Below are 17,119 nucleotides of genomic sequence, written 5' to 3'. Positions count from 1 at the left end.
AAGTATTTGGACACTCGAGGCGCAATGTCTAAATGTCATTAGATAAGAAAATCAAACCGAGTTGCATCTGTGCTCAAATGCTGCTAGACCTGTTGATTCAGTTTTTCAGAAACAGTATGTGCTTTCTGTAAAGTAAATGCTGTTATGCAATCATACATTTTTAAAGTCAACATGAATTCAAAACTTTGTAATGTTATTTTGTGAGTGATTCAAATGAAAATGTTTATAATCTTTCATCAAAATGAAAACAGCTTGATCTGGTGACTGACTTTTTCATGATACAGTCAATTGCCGATACATCAGCAGTTCTCAACCAGTGGGCCGGTCACCAATGATTGAAAATGAGACAAAACAAGCATTAAAATAACTAAACTGAAAAATCTGGTAATATGAGGTCGCCTAATTTTAAAAGAGATCCTGAAAAAAGTTATATAAATAAGTGTGTGTAACTTCTTGAAAATACATTTTTCTCTTTATGCCAAGCTCCAAACTAGTTTTAACGGGTGATTAAAAATTGAATTTTTTAAGATATAATACATTAAATCACAAACCATCTGTGAAAAACCCATGAAAAATGAGGCTTTCAAATATTGTGAACAAATGAACTTTTTTTTTTTTTTTTTTTAAATAAGACTTTAAATGTCTGATATTGACTTTAAATGTCTGGGGCAACTGTTTTTTTTTTTTTTTTTTTGGCAATAATACAGGGATTATTAGTTCAAATAAATGAAAACTTGGTGCCATAACATAATAGCTACACTATATTGCCAAAAGTATTGGGTCACCCCCTTCTAATGAACAGGTTTGACTACTTTAGTTATTTCCGTGAGTACAAATCTTAATGTTTAAGCATATAATGATATTCTAGGGAATTGTGTGCTTCTAATTTTAAAGCAACAGTTTGGACAGGACCATATGGGTACAGTCATTTTAGACACTTCCAAAACTGTTGCAACAGAGATGGAAATACAATTTTTAAATACATGAATTCCATCTTTGTTGCCACAAATGCCTTTTTCTGTTCTAAAGAAGGGGGTGTCCCAATACATTTGTCCATATAATGCATGTACAAGTCATTGGTGTTTGGTGAAGAGTTTTTGTATGATTGCATGCATCAAATTAATTGGTTTCTAATCGAATTGATGGACTGAAAAGCCTTCATATAAACACATCGAATTAGAAGGGGTGGTGTACAGCAGTCAACATTTGAAGTGGATCAAAACTTTTCATAAAAGTTGTCCTAAAACCAAAATATGTTCGTGTCTTACGACATCTTTGAACGTTTTGATCCACTTCAAATGTTGACTACTGCAGACCAAAAATAGTTCAATCAATAGGAAAAAAATCATGTAAACACTTGAATCTGACTATTTTCTCAATTGGATTAGAAAATACTTTGCACACATGTTCAGTGCCCATGATACACAGAATAGAATAGAATACTTGCATTGTCCCAATTTTGGGAAATTTGTCATGAACTTAAATGACAAGACTGCAAATCAACACCCACAACACAAATCACACAGTTCAGTACAATACAATACTAAATAACAAAATAATCCAAATAAATTACAACCTACTACATAAAAAAAACTTACAAATCCCAAATTTTGAAATTCTCTGTTTAATAATTCAACTGACTTTGGCACAAATGAGTTTTTGTATGATTTGGTTTACACACTGGAATTCTAAATTGTCTCAAGTTACCAGATTCTCATGTAAAATGTGTTTTCATTTATGATTTTCTTGGCTTGTTTTATTGTAGATGCCTCATACAACTAATACACCTCATATCATGTGAACCGTCAGTGGATAAGACTGAATATTGACTAAATATTTGCTCAAAAAACTCTCTTGATGTTTATGTAATCCACGGTAATTTTACATACTGTAGCTCTGGTGACCACATCCTCAGCGACTGGGAACTAGCATGTGCTGAAGTGTTTGAAATGCATGTAATGCACAACTAATATTCATTTCAGAATCTAAAATCAAGCCTAAAGTTTCAGCTGATTTAATAAATGTGCCTTCAGACAAAGTGAGACCTTTCGTGTGAAATTGATTTAACAGATGATAATCAAAGTCCGCTACAGATTAAATTTAATAATCTGGAGATCATCTTGAGATCAAAATTATTGTATGAGATACTCCTCCATAACGACTCCGCTCGACCCTTTCGAAAACCGCAATATCCATTGGCCTCCGGCGGTTCCTCCCAGAGATCATGAGTGTGCTGATACGCTCGAGTCCTCTCTCTAATTCTCTCTGACACCTCACCTCCCACCCCTGCGTCTCCCAGCTGAGTCTGTCCATCAAACCACGCTGCCAGTCATTAGCAAGCCGGCGGACGCTTGACTTGTGTGCTTTCCCAGGTTTGCATCGAGACGGATTTCCAACGTCTGAATGGGGTCATTCTGGACATCCAGCTTTGACAAAGTGTTCAGAAACATTGCCGCCAATGTAATCCAGCATGTTTTGAAATCATCCACATCAGACGACGCATCCAGTCGGATCCCCAATGTGTTAACAATGTCCAGTTTCCCCCCGTTTACAGCACTCAAGTGTTTCCCAAACAGGGTAGTATGTCCCACCTCTTCTAGCCGCGGGATATTTATAGCGGAGTCTTGTGTTAACTCAGCTGCCATGCTTATCTCTCTGTGTGTGTGTGTGTGTGTGTGTGTGCTGCCACTCTATTTCAGATTGTAGCTTCACCCCCTCAGTGACAGTGAGACTGTGTACCTTGCTTTTGGCCTCTTAGTTTTCTCCTGGAGTTTCACGCATACATTTCTCTCATTGGATATATTCTTCCACTCCATCGAGGATCCATCACAAGGTATGCCTGTTGGTTTTTCATATTGACTCCCAAATCTGTTCTTTTTGTAGATACTGTGATTTATTTATAGATCCCAGACCCTCACAGACACCCACGTCCCATACGGCCGGTCTGGTGGTGTTCTTATGAAATTAGGGACGTTGAGCCATTCGTCTAGGCCCAGAAGTTGAGTGGTTTGTTCTGTTTGGGAAATGAAAGGCCTTGTGTTTGGATCGCCGGGATATTCCGCGACTAAACGTGGCGCTGACTCCTGCTGAAATCTGAGCTCCCAGGATCATTTTCTGCCTCTGACTAATTTGTTTTGTTGTTTGGCATGTAATGTCGAAGCGGATGACAAGATGTCAAGGTTTGGCAGAATTGGAAATGTGAACGCATGATCCTGCGACCTAAACTTCACACGAGTCAGTCTTTGTGTGCATTTGCATTTAAGATGAAGTGATTTGCAGGAAACGAGTGAGCAACTGTTTATCTTACAGCTGTCATTTGCAAAAAGATGCTTGAAAGTTTGACATAATCCATGATATTCGATGATTATCATATTTATATGGTGTTAACATGGTATTTCTATGGTACCGAGGTCAGAAATTAATTTGGGTAAAAAGGCCCAGGAATTCAAATTGTTTGTAATATCTGAAATATTTCATGCATTTTATATTTTAAATATTCTATTCTAGAATAAACGTGAGATTCAATCATTTAGGCTGAGAATTTGTCAATGAATGGATGAGATATCTGATAAAAGGATGGCAGTTGAGTTTATAGTTAGATAAAGTATACCCCAAAAAAATCTGATTTTATGGAGACAAATATTTGACTATAATAAGTTATAGTAAAAAGACACCGTGGTACAAAAACGAAAAAAAAAAGGTAGGACCATGGTGCATTTTACAATATGTACTGCAAGCTATACTAATGCTGATTGTATTGTATATTATCTGTATTTATTGGCAGTATATTTTATGTGGTTAGAAATATCTCTGAAAATCAAATTTCACAGGGACAAATATTTCACCCTAAAAAAATTAATTTCAGACACACTGGTACTTTTTAGAGATTATATTGCAAGCTATTAATATTTTTATTTTATATTCAGCTCCTCTTTTTTTAGCAAGTGATGGAATTTTTGGTAACACTTTATTTTAAGTTGTCCTTGTTACACGTTACATGTACTTACTATTATAATAACACTTAATTATGCATAATTACATGCAAATAACCCTAAACAAAACCCTAATCCTAACCCTAACAATATAGTAAGTAGATGTAGTTCATTAATATTACTCAGTACTTGAATATATAATAGGACACCTTAAAATAGTGTAACCGAATTTAATTAATTAATTTATTTTTCTTATTTGTCATAGTAATACGTGAACACTAGTTTTGTTTGTTGTAGACATCGTTAGTCATCACATTTTAATTAAAAAAAATTCATTTAATTATCAGCAACCTGTGTTGGTAGATTCCTTGGAGTTTGCCAAATGTGATGTTGTCAGAAATATAAATGCTTACAGCACCTTAAGTGACCAAAGTGTCAACAAAATGAAGCGGATTTGTAAAATGAAAAACTGCTGGCTGAACACTGACATGGTAATGAAGCACAGATCTGCGCTGTTTCCAGTCAATTCCTGCCATTTGGCCTTCATTAGACTCGGCTTCTGGGTTTGTTTTCATCGTGTGTTTGTGTTGCTGAAGCGGGTGGTCTGTGTTTGTCATGGGGCGACTGTTTCACTGAAGACTGTGGAAGAACATAATCTCTTTCATTTAGTGCCTTATTGCCTGAAGAAGCTCAGTTAGATTTATCATCAACAGCCTAATTTCACGATGCCATGTTGTTCTGGGTGCTTTTTAGCATGGACCCAAGTCCATAAGATACTCAGTTCCATACTGTAGATGTGACTCAGATCCTTCCTTCCCTCTAAATGCATGGAGTTATGTATGTGTTGAGGATTAATATTTATATATCAGCAACAGCACTAGTGATCCTCGGCTCCTTAGCAACCACCACTATTAATTATGACCAGATCTTCTGCATTACAGTACGTTTGCTGAGCAATGACCTCTGTTAGCCAGCCCTTTCATTCTCTCCTGCTTTATATCATTCAGGGTTAAACTGCTGGTAAAAGAAGAGCAAAATATTCAAATGTTTCATTTGAAATGTAATGCATAAACATCTCACAGCAGCAGATGAAGACGCACAGAGATGTTTTTATGTGTGAAATCATTTGCATAAAGCAGCCTGTATCTGCTAAAATCTGCTTCATCTGTTTGCTCAGATTTCACACACATTCTGAATTTTAAGAAACCGCATTTATTCAGAATGAGTCTCATGACAATAATTTCACATTGCAATATATATATTATAATATAATATAAACACCTGTAGTAATATTTAATGTAGTAAGTTTTTTTATTATTAATTTATATTTGCCCAGTATATTATGATAATGTTTTGTCTCTCTTTCTCCATCTGCAGGTCCACAGTGTCACTGTTTCCATTTTTTGCTCCACTTTGTGTCCTCGCTCACATCACACCTGGCTGAGATCTCCCCGGCCGACCTTTCACCCCTCGTCACGCCATGGCTCTCTCCTCACGCTTAAAACTCTGGGAACAGAAGGGAGGTGCAGGACGGCTGCAGGCCTGGAGCTCAACTCAACTAACCCGACTGCTGCTTGACTCACCGTTTATTAACCAGCACCAGTCCGCCGATTAATCATCGGCCTCAGTCTCACACACAACACACACTGACCTTAACTTGAATATGAAAGTCAAAAGACTGCCTGTGTCTCTTTAAGTCTGTGTAAAGTAATGCAGGTCACATTGGCAGTGCCGTCCAGCAGGGACTAGACATACAAGTACAGCTTCTGTAAAAGAGGAAAGACTGAAATCTGTGCTTGTCGATATTACATTTTCAAATCATCAAATCTAACAGCAATAGTATCAAATGTTGCTTCTCTTGTTCTAGGGTAAATAAAACACATGAAGTTCCTGAGATTTCCTGCAAAGATAGTGGCCCTGAAAACAATCAATTAGCAATTTATTAACTAACTTCCTATGACTCAAGTTAGGTCATCATGTTTGTTTGCTAGCATTATCTTCATTTTCATTTGGTAGCTGGTAGTTTTATTTGGACAAAATATATGTAGAATATATGCTAGATGCATTGTATAAAAATATATTTTTCAAATATAAAATATTGTTTCATTTTAAACCTTCAAATGGAAAAATATGTTTCCCTAAATATGGAAAAAAAAGTCCTTGAAGTGTCAAGAAGAGACTTCGCAATCCTAACATACGTTTTGGCTAAATGCAAACTAACTTTTTAAAATATATTTTGAGCAATATAAACAAATATATACTTTATACACTATATGTGTGTTTGCATGCGTATAACAGATTTTATATATTTTACATATTTATTTATTTTATTTATAGCTGTATGGGACAGGCGTCTGTTTGACTGCATGAATTTCATTGTTTGCAATGTGTGTACATCTCTCCAAACATGTCCAACACCAAATAATTCATTAATATTTCACATCGCAATTTTAAGCAGGCTTGAATTCTCTCAGTGTGACCCGTGTTGCTGCTCGATGTCTCTCTGTGGTGCTCCACTGCTTGTTGAATCTGTCATGGGGTCTATATTATCCTAAACTAAGCCAAATAAATGACTTTTCCAGTTGTTTCCAGCTGCCATGTACACACTTAACTATATGTGACCCTGGACCACAAAACCATAAGGGTCTTTTTTCTTTTTCTTTTTTAAATAGAGGTTTATACATCAACATTGTTAGGATCGGACAGTATTTGTCAGAGATGCAACTATTTGAAAATCTGCAAGCTGAGGGTGCAAAAAAAAATCTAAATATTGAAAAAATTGCCTTTAAAGTTGTCCAAATGAAGTTCTTAGCCATGCATATTACTAATCAAAAATTAAGTTTTGATATATTTACGGTAGGAAATTTACAGAATATCTTCATGGAACATGATCTCTACTTAATATCCTAATGATTTTTGGCATAAAAAAGTGATCATTTTGTCACATATAACAGCATGCAAGCTTCATAAGCAGTTTAAGATAGCTGATATTGCAGACTGAATGCTCTCCGCTGGCTAGCGGTCATGAAGAGCAGTTATTGTAGACCATATCTAGAGTTTCAGCTCTGAAGGACGTCTACTGCCCTCAGCTCATGTGTTTAATATCACTGCGAGTGCTGCTAATAGAGTGGCAAGGGCATCAGTGGAAACTTTCAGCTCGAATATGGGACGCTTACTAAAAATATTGTCGTTAGAGTTCACCCTCACAAACATTTACCATGGTTTAGCTGTAGTAGCATACAGTGTTTTGGTAGAAGATTCATGGCAAATAGTCATGCTAATATTAGGAAAGTAAGATAATTTCACAATAATTTGTAGTAGCCTGCAGTTGCTAAATGTTTAAGCTATGCCATATTTTTTATGTTATATTCACTTTTACCTGTGGTCATAAATATCCTTTTAATATTTACTGTGCATGAACTATGGTAAATTGGAAATGAGGGGTGTATGTACTGTAGCTTGTTAGCATACATAAGCTAACAAGCTAAATATCAAGGTTTAGTAAGTTATTGTGCTGGATGAGGGACGTTTTTGATTATTTCCGAAACAAAAATGGTATTGCATTGCCATGTTTGCTTGCACGTTTCTTAACACCACGGTATATGAATGTTAATCATCTTTACCAAAGTATTTAAATTATTATTAATGTATATAGTGTATAATATATTTTAAAGCATCCTTAAAACACTTTACTTGTGTAAACTGTTGCCTTTGTTGTATATATAAAATAAATAGGAAATATAAGTAAACTTTTCTAAATTAAATTTATATAGGTATATATTAACTATATTTTATAATATGTGCATTTAAGTAAAAATAATCATTGTTTTATTTTTGTAATTTAAAAAATGAAAAAATTATGTTTTCCAGATACAGTAAAACAAAAACATTCTTAAAATGTTATGACAAAATAGTAATAAGAAAATGCATGTCTGCTGTGGGAATGTTGTTGCCTTCTAAGCATTTTTCGTGTGATTGTGTCAGTTGTTTGTTTGTATGGAGTTCATGACTGGAGCTCCTGTATTCCTCATCTGTGAACAACAGATCAAGGAGGAGAAGAAGCCTCCAGCCGCCGCCGCCGCCGCTGCACAGCCTCCTCCTCCTCTCTCCGCCGTCCCGGGAGGATTCCTCAAACAGCTGGTGAGAGAGACCGAGAAAGAGACGCGCCACAAAGAGCCAGAGCTCAAGGAGGAGAAGACGGTGAGATCTCACTTCACTGGGTGGGATTCTGCTGGGAAAACCTGGTCAAGTGGCTTATTTAACACTAAAGGGGGTGGATCCATGGTGGTCTTCCAGCCAACTTGACCAAGATGATTTACCAGAGGCCAGACAAAATATTCTTCAGAATAACATTTGTAACTGCTATCTAACTTTAAGAATATTCTTCTATTCCCAAAAACATTACTTAAGAATGTTCAAAAGACAAAACTTAGGAACAATTTAAATTTCTGAAAAGAATGTGTGTATTCTGAAAAGCTGAGTTAAATAACCTCTAGGTTCAGATAACCTCCAACTTAAATCCCCAAAGGTAAGATGTTTAATAAATGTATTTTATTAATAAAATATTATTATAATTAATAAGCAATACAACATAACATATACAGAAATACATGAATATAAGAAAAAATGAGATGTTCTTAAAATGTTTGCACTTTTTCAAATTTAGAATTTATCTTAAGAATTCGCTAAACTATAAAGAGGCTCTTAAGAAAATATTTGCAAACTGAAGAATGTTGCCATACAAACTTCTTTCTTAAGAAAAATAGGATGTTTTTAAAATATTAGCAAATTTCAGTAATTACACTAACATTCTTACAAACTTAGAATATTTTTCATGGAATACACTTAGAAATTCTTAGAATTCATCTTAAGAAATGTCTTAACTTCTTAAGAATAAACAATGTTCTTAAATATTTAAGAACATTTCAAGAATTGCAATAATTTGAATTGTTAGAATTAATATCTTATCTTTTTCCTTAGGGAAATATATATATATATATATATATATTTAGGAACTTGAGAATTTCAATACTGTTGTCTCAAAATTATTTTACATTTACATTTAGTCATTTTGCAGACGCTTTTATCCAAAGCGACTTACAATTGGGGAATACATCTTGAAGAGGCAATCAGACAGAGGAAGTGCTCGCAACACCAGGTCTCAGGCATTGTTCAAATAAGTACAAGCTAGCAAGCGAAGGAATAAATAAAGAGAAAGATAAAGTTTTTTTTTAAATATATATATATATATATAAGTTTAGGATGAAGTCAAGTAGTGTCGAAAGAGATGAGTGTTCAGATGTTGCTTGAAGATTGACAGAGATCCAGCACTCCGGATAGGGATGGGAGGATCATTCCACCAGCCAGGAGCAGTGAACGAGAATGCTCTGGAGAGTGATTTTGAGCCTCTCTGTGATGGTACCACGAGGCGTCGCTCACTAGCAGATCTCAGACTTCTGGAGGGGATGTAGATTCGTAATAATGAGTGGAAGCAGGTGGGTGCTGAGCCTGTGGTTGTCCTATATGCAAGCATCTTGATGCTTGATGCGAACTGCGACCGGTAGCCAGTGCGAGGAGATAAAGAGAAGTGTAATATGGGCCCTTTGGGCTCGTTGAAGACCAGTCGTGCTGCTGCATTCTGAATCATTTGTAGAGGTTTGATTGTGTTTGATGGAAGTCCAGCCAGAAGAGCATTGCAGTAGTCCAGCCTAGAAATGACAAGGGCCTGGACAAGAAGTTGTGCAGCATGCTCTGTCAGAAAGGGCCTGATCTTTCTGATGTTGTGTAGTGCAAACATGCAAGATCGAGCAGTCTTTGCAATGTGCTCTTTGAAGGTCAGCTGGTCATCAAAGATTACACCAAGATTTCTGATCGAAGTTGATGGGGTAATTGTAGAAGTACCTAGCTGGATGGTGAAATCATGCTGTAGAGTCGGAGTGGCAGGGAAGAGAGGAAGCTCAGTCTTTGCCAGGTTGAGCTGTAGGTGATGTACTTTCATCCATGCCGAGATGTCCGCCAGGCAGCCTGAGATCCGTGCAGCTACCGTTGGATCATCTGGTTGAAAAGAGAGATAGAGCTGTGTGTCATCAGCGTAGCAATGGTAAGAGAAGCCATGTGCCTGTATGATGGGACCCAGTGATGTAGTGCATGTGGAGAAGAGGAGGGGTCCAAGAACCGATCCCTGAGGAACCCCAGTGACCAGTGTATGTGCTTTGGATACCTCCCCTCCCCAGGCCACCCTGAAAGACCTACCAGTGAGATAGGATTCAAACCAGCGAAGTGGAATCCCAGTGATGAGAGGCTGGACAGGAGGATCTGATGATTGACAGTGTCAAAAGCGGCAGTTTGTTGTTCTGTGAAAGAAACAATGATACCTGGTGGAAGACAAATTGTTCGAGTGTTTTCGCTATGAATGGAAGGAGAGAGACAGGTCTGTAGTTTTCTATCAGAGAAGTGTTTAATGTAGGTTTTTTGAGCAGTGGGGTTACCCGAGCCTGTTTGAACGCAGTGGGGAAAATGCCTGTGAGGAGGGATGTGTTGATGATGTGTGTGAGTGTCGGTAAGAGTGTGGGAGAGATTGCTTGGAGAAGGTGTGAGGGGATTGGGTCTAGAGGATATGTTGTAGGATGTGGTTGGTTGGAGGTCCTGTGTGTGTGGAGCTGAGAACTGACTACTGATTGTTCTAGTTTTGTCTGTGAAAAAAGTGGCAAAGTCATCGGCTGTTATAGAAGTGGTCGGAGGTGGTGGAGGGGGACAGAGGAGAGAATTAAATGTTCTGAAGAGATTACGCGTGTCTGGAGCGTTGTTGATCTTGTTGTGGAAATGTGAGGATTTGGCAGTGTGGACTTCAGCAGAGAAAGATGAGAGCGAAGACTGATACCTACTCAGGTCTGACGGATCGTTTGATTTGCGTCATTTTCTCTCTGTCGCTCTGAGTTTGGTCCGATGCTCACATCAGATAACCAGGGGTTAGAAGGGGCAGCCCGTGCTGGCCTGGAGGAGAGAGGAAAAATGTTGTCTAGACAAGAGCAGCTGGGGTTGCTGAGTCTTCTGGACGAATCCAGGTCTCAGTCAAGCCCAAGATGCTGAGTGAGGATTGTAAAGAAAGAGCAAAAATGAAGTCTGCTTTGTTGACAGCTGACTGACAATTCCAGAGACCCACAGAGAAAGAAAGAGGTGCAGTAGAAGATGTAGAGAGGGCGCAGATTAGCAGGAAACACATGGTAGAGGTAGAAGGAAAGAGGATAGGAAAGGAGAGTGTGTGAGGGAAGATAGAAATGATACTTAAGTGTGTTGGACGGTTTCGTTGCTCGGTTAGTCGCGCAGGAAAAAGTCGTCTGTCTTTACACTCGTCGGTCTTCACACGAGACGGCTGAACGCTTCGTCAGCGCTCGGACATCAAATAAATACACAGTCTAAGAGACTAGAGTGAAAACAGCTGTGACCGGCTTCTGATTAGCCCAGCTAATAGCCTAGTGCAAATAGCTCAAGACGAAACTAACACTTTGCACAAGGAGCAATACAAATGACACAGGCGCCTTCTTAGCCGAGGTGCAAATTATTAAAATTACCAGTAAGTGCAATCAAAAATATAAACCTCAACGAAAATGCAGAATAGAAATAGGTAGGAAACAAAGTATTCCTTCCTAGCAGCAAGTACATACTTTAAACAACAGATCTACGACCAAGTATTGCACTTACGCTGCCGTCCGTCTCTTCTGGTGACTAATCAACTTCTCCCGGATTTTATCTTAAGAAATGTCTTAACTTCTTCCTCAAGGAAAAAAAATTAGATGTTCTTAAAATATTAGCAAAGTTTTCAAAAATTACACTTATGAGCATTCTTATGAACTTAGAATTTGTCTGAAGAAATGCCTTGGCTTCTTTTTTAAGAAAAAAAACAAGATGTTCTGAAGAAAACGTTTGCAAACTTCAATTATTTCAGTTTTACGAACCTCTTAGAATCTTGAGAAAAGTCGTCTTTTAAAAAATTTTTTCAAGAATTACACTTAGGAATTCTTAGAATTGATCTCAAGAAATATCAACTTCTTAAGAAAAAAATAAGTTCAAATAGTAGCGAATATTTTCAAAAAACTACGCTTAGAAACATTCTTACGAACTTAGAATTTATCTTAAGAAATGCCTTGGCTTCTGTATTAAGAAAAAAAGTTGTTCTTAAGAAAATATTTGCAAACTTTTCAATTATTGCAGTTGGGAACATTCTTACGAATCTCTTAGAATCTTAAGAAATGTCTTAACTTCTTTCCTAAGATGTTTCTTTCAAATAATTGATGCCACTGACTGTTATAATTTATTAACTCACCACTATGAGCTGGTTTTAGTTGGCTTTACCAGCAGGTGAGGGCTTGTTTTGATGTGAAGATGACTTACATCAAGCTCCTTGTGTTTTTAACGCCCCTCACAGCCCAGGAAACTCAGCGACAACCTGGTCCAGAACTTCTTACTTCCTGACCAAACTCCACCGATACTGGAAGCGGAGATGGCGCTTCGAGCGGAGCAGCTAGTGAACGGGGAACGTGGCCGCCACACTGCACTGACAGAGAAGAAAACATCCTCTCCCAGGAGGATAATGTCACCCGACCCAAAAAATCAAAAAACCAACTCAAAGTCCACCACTCCAGAGGTCAGCCGGCTGGAGCAGACGCCCAGCCCCAGGACAGAGACAGCGAAATCTCCAGCACCATCAACAGAAAAAGAAGTGAAGAAAGAACTAGTAAAGGTGCAACAGGAAGTTAAAGCCCTGAAACAGGAAGTGAAAGAGCCAAGGCAAGAGCCTGAGGGCCAGATCACTGTAACCCCCATAAGAGAGAAGCCCAAGGTGTCAGTGGTAGGTAGAACATCACAAATACACCAAACACATCAGTGCTATTAGCGTGATGGTTTACATGTGTCTCTAGTACCTTCACCATCACCAAAACTGATTGTTTTCATCAAACTTTGGATGAATCCTGACCAAAGTCTTCTCTATGCTTTCAGGTTTTTGTAAAGCTAAAAACATTTCTTGATGTTCTTAATGTTGCTTTCTGGGATCTAGGGATCTAATAATTTTTTTAATAATTGAACGAATAATACGTTTATTAATATAATTGACTTATAACTGACACCAACTGAGACTTTCACGTAATTCTGACTTTGTATCGCAGTATGACTTGATATTTCACTGTGACTTTATCTCCCAATTCACAATTATTTTTTTCTTACTTTAAACTTTTTTTCTTAATTTAAATTTTACTTTAAAAGTTGTATTTATTACTCTTACACTGTAAAAAAAAAAAAAAAAGTTGAGCCAACTTAAAATTTTAAGGCAACCAGCTTCAGCAGATTTTTGAGTTTGCTCAACTTATTTTTGTGGGAGATTCTCAAATTTTTGTTGTATAAACTTAAAACGACAAGTTGAGAAAACTCAAAAATCTGCTGAAGCTGGTTGCCTGGTTTTTACAGTGTAGATGCAAGTCACCTTAATATTCATAAAATCAAAACTAGATTTTATTTTGGTTATATTTTATTTTTTAATTTTTTTAACTTGATTTTTTCCCCAGCAGGAATGGATTATACTATGAGATTGCTGGTACTCACTTTAAAAATATTTTGTATTATTGCTGTAACTTTTTTTTTTTTACATTACTTTTAACAGTCATTAGTTTACTGCATTAACTATTGGCAAGATTGTACGAGTGCTATTTTGGTATTATTTATTTACGTTTCTAGTATTTATAATTTTTTTGTAATTTATTATAAATATTTTTACTATCATTTTTCATTTTAATTTAAAGTTTAGTATTATGTGCTTTTGTCTTTTTTTTTTTTTTTTTGTATACAGTATAGCTTTCATTTATTTCCATTTTAGATATTGTAATTGTAATTGTAACTTATTTCAGATTTTATTTTATGTCGCCTTTATTTCAATTAGCGAAAACAGTTTTTCACATTTTAGTTAACAATAACAACACTGGATGGTAGAAAGCTGTTTTCTCTTTCTCTCTGCAGAGGGATGTGTGGTATGAAGCTGGCAAAGTGTGGTACGCTCACAAAGACGGTTATACACTCGGTTAGTCACCTCTTACATCTGTGTTTGAGTGTCCACCTGACATTTAAAAGAACAAAATCCTGCTGTTAATGACACATTGTTTGGTATTTTTTAGTAGTTGTTTTGGTTTATCATTCCTGAATTTTACTAAGTCATGTCTGAACACTAGACCAGCTCTCCTGTGGTGTTGAGTTACAGGTTATTATTAACGTGTTGTTTTAGAGGATGCTATATTTACATGTGGCCTTATTATTATTTTTGGTACTATCCCAGAAGTCACTGTTTTCATACTGTGTAAAAGCCACCGCATTGCTTTCAGTGTCAGCTCTTGCTCCCGCATTTTAACTTCATATTGCTTAAAATATATCTCTTCTGGTGCAAGATTCTCTTTGCATGAAAAGATCATAAAGGGCTCAGAGGCTAATCTTTTTGCTGATCAGATCTATGGTGCCGTTAGCTATTGCGTTGCTTCAGTTCAGTGATGAATGGGTTTAGTGTTCTTATCTTATCAGGCTCATAGCCTTGCTAAATCTATGCTGCCATGTTACAAGATTCAAAGATTACTGCGTAAAACACACAGCACTGCAGTATCTTCATGAACCAAAATCTGTCAGGCTCTTAAAAGAACAAAAGCACCATTAAAATAGTTCATATGATTTGTTGCACCAAGTTTGATGTGGCCAAAGCCACTGGTTTTCAGATGTTGCAACCTTATACACAAAATATTGGATTTACATCGAGTTTTACAGTGACCTTTGACCTGCCTGGCCTCTCTGATTTGTCTTAGCCACTCAGCTAAAGCCGGACGAAGGCACACCGGAGCTCCCTGACGGCAGGGTGAGGGTTCGACTGGACTCTGATGGATCAGTCCATGACGTTTCTCAGTATGAGATTGAAAAGGTGAACTATTCAACGCTATTAACTATGGGTGTAACAGTACACAAACATGACGCTTCGGTACGTACCTCAGTCTGGACATAATGTCATGACATAATTTTCATTTTAATTAAACGGTTTACTGAACAAATTTCAATTATAGTCACAATTTTCTTAACAAAAAAAAAAATCTACCTCGACTAATGCTTGTAAACTATATAGTAAACCCTATTACGCCACATTACTATAATACAATTACAATGAACAATAGATCCCAAACTATTAAATTCAAATGCTATTTTAGATATAATAATAAACACTCCAAAAAAAAAAAAAAATGCATGCAAACATGTAGCGGTTTTTACATTGACGTCTAAAGGTCATTGCACACGGAGTCCGAAACTTTCATCCGTCATAAAAAAATTTGAATCAGGTTCGATTTTCTGTGTAATCTGATTATAATATTTATTACAGATTTACTTAAACATCTATTAAATAATTAAGGCATCACTAACAGGTTAAGTGAAATATAATGAATATATAGGCTAATATAGTGCATATATTTAGTGAAATAAATTTTATTTCTTTAGTGAACTAACAAGCTATTGACACTGAATGACTTTCCTGAGGTAAATGTAATGACACTTTGTTTACAAGCTGTTTTATTGACGTCTTTCTGCAGTTGAAACACTGAATGAGCGATCACTTGAGACATGATACGTTTCAGTTAGTTGTACTGTTTCTTTCAACATACCTTCTGATGTTCATTCATGTTTATTTCATGTTATAACTCAAAAGTAAAGAGGAAGGGATGATCATGTTCACCCGCCAATACAGCGATCTCTCATGCCACATCAGAGAGCATCAATACGACATTTATTGTTTGAATTTCATAATAAAATGCACAGAATCTGAAAGATGAGACTTTGTTTCTTATCAAAAGTAACAATATCTAAATCTAGGAGTTTCAAATTAAGCTCGGTGCGTGCAGTGGTTGACAAAACTCTGTATTTGTTCGGTACACATGAATACGTTGTGTACAGTTACTCACTTACTTTTAAGTCATCCTGATGTGTGTGACCAGTGTTGACTTTTCTTGGTGGCTGTGTTCAGCTGAACCCACCTGAGCTGGACCTGTGTGAGGATTTGAGCGACCTCGTGAGCGTGAACGAGTCGAGCGTCCTTCACACTCTGACCAGTCGAGCTAAAGGACATCTACCCTTGACTCACGCAGGGCCCAATCTACTGGCTCTGTGGCCTCCGCTGTCCTCGCCAGGCAAGGTAAGAGCAGTGTATTTACAAACCCATCAATGAGACCATGATGACTGTGATCACACATGTAGTTTGACATTAGTTAGTTACATACAGCACATTAGTTGTAAATGTATAGACTAAATTAGTTTGCTTATAAAAATAGTATCATAGTATTTCTTTCATTTTTCATCCAGTTTTGCACTATTTAGAACTGAATTGCGGATGCCTTTTAAAATTCAGTTCAGTTGCTGAATTTCTGTCAAGGTATTTGTGCATTGAGGTATTTGTACCAGTCATTATACATAAATTATGAAATATTGTAATATTTATATAATATATTGTGCATTAGTAAATAAAATATATACGTTATATGTGACCCTGGACGACAAAACCAGTCTTAAGTGTCAATTTTTCGAAATTGAGATTTATACATCATCTGAAAGTTGAATAAATAAGCTTTCCATTGATGTATGGTTTGTTAGGATCGGACAATATTTGGCCGAGATACAACTATTTGAAAATCTGGAATCTGAGGGTGCAAAAAAAATCAAAATATTGAGAAAATCACCTTTAAAGTTGTTCAAATGAAGTTCTTAGCAATGCATATTACTAATCAAACATTAAGTTTTGATACATTTACGGTAATAAATTTACAAAATATCTTCAAGGAACATGATCTTTACTTAATATCCTAATGATTTTTGGCATAAAAGAAAAATCAATAATTTTGACCCATACAATGTATTTTTGGCTATTGCTACAAATATACCCCAGCGACTTAAGACTGGTTTTGAGCTCCAGGGTCACATATGTATTTATTAATATCAGTGGTAGGCTATTGTTATATATATACATTTAAAAAAAAAAAAAAATAAAAAAAAAAATTATTTTATTTATTTAATTAACTTTCATTTTGTCCAACATGGAAAAAAGAATAAATAAACGCATTTTAATTCTGTAGCGTTGTACTTCAAATTGAAATGTAATTAAAGTAGTGCGATTAAAATAA

The 17,119-nt window shown here is 36.4% G+C and overlaps 1 protein-coding gene across 5 annotated transcripts in view; it reads left to right on the top strand.

Moving 5' to 3' along the window:
• The first annotated feature begins 2,677 nt into the window (after positions 1 to 2,677).
• The window catches only part of LOC131547946 (unconventional myosin-XVIIIb-like), a 57,009-nt gene continuing 42,567 nt past the window's right edge, over positions 2,678 to 17,119 (top strand). For 2 of the 5 annotated variants that reach the window (XM_058788742.1, XM_058788740.1), the window contains exons 1-5: positions 5,473 to 8,132; positions 12,358 to 12,780; positions 13,941 to 14,001; positions 14,768 to 14,880; positions 15,970 to 16,137. In XM_058788742.1, the coding sequence (XP_058644725.1) occupies positions 7,929 to 8,132; positions 12,358 to 12,780; positions 13,941 to 14,001; positions 14,768 to 14,880; positions 15,970 to 16,137 (969 nt within the window). In that variant the 5' untranslated portion in view covers positions 5,473 to 7,928. The other 3 variants (XM_058788741.1, XM_058788743.1, XM_058788744.1) reach the window with 3 other exon arrangements.

Source organism: Onychostoma macrolepis, chromosome 10 (assembly GCF_012432095.1).
Source record: "Onychostoma macrolepis isolate SWU-2019 chromosome 10, ASM1243209v1, whole genome shotgun sequence".
Taxonomy (NCBI): domain Eukaryota; kingdom Metazoa; phylum Chordata; class Actinopteri; order Cypriniformes; family Cyprinidae; genus Onychostoma; species Onychostoma macrolepis.
Note: the sequence above shows the minus strand (reverse complement) of the source record. Positions and strands in the feature narration are given on the sequence as shown.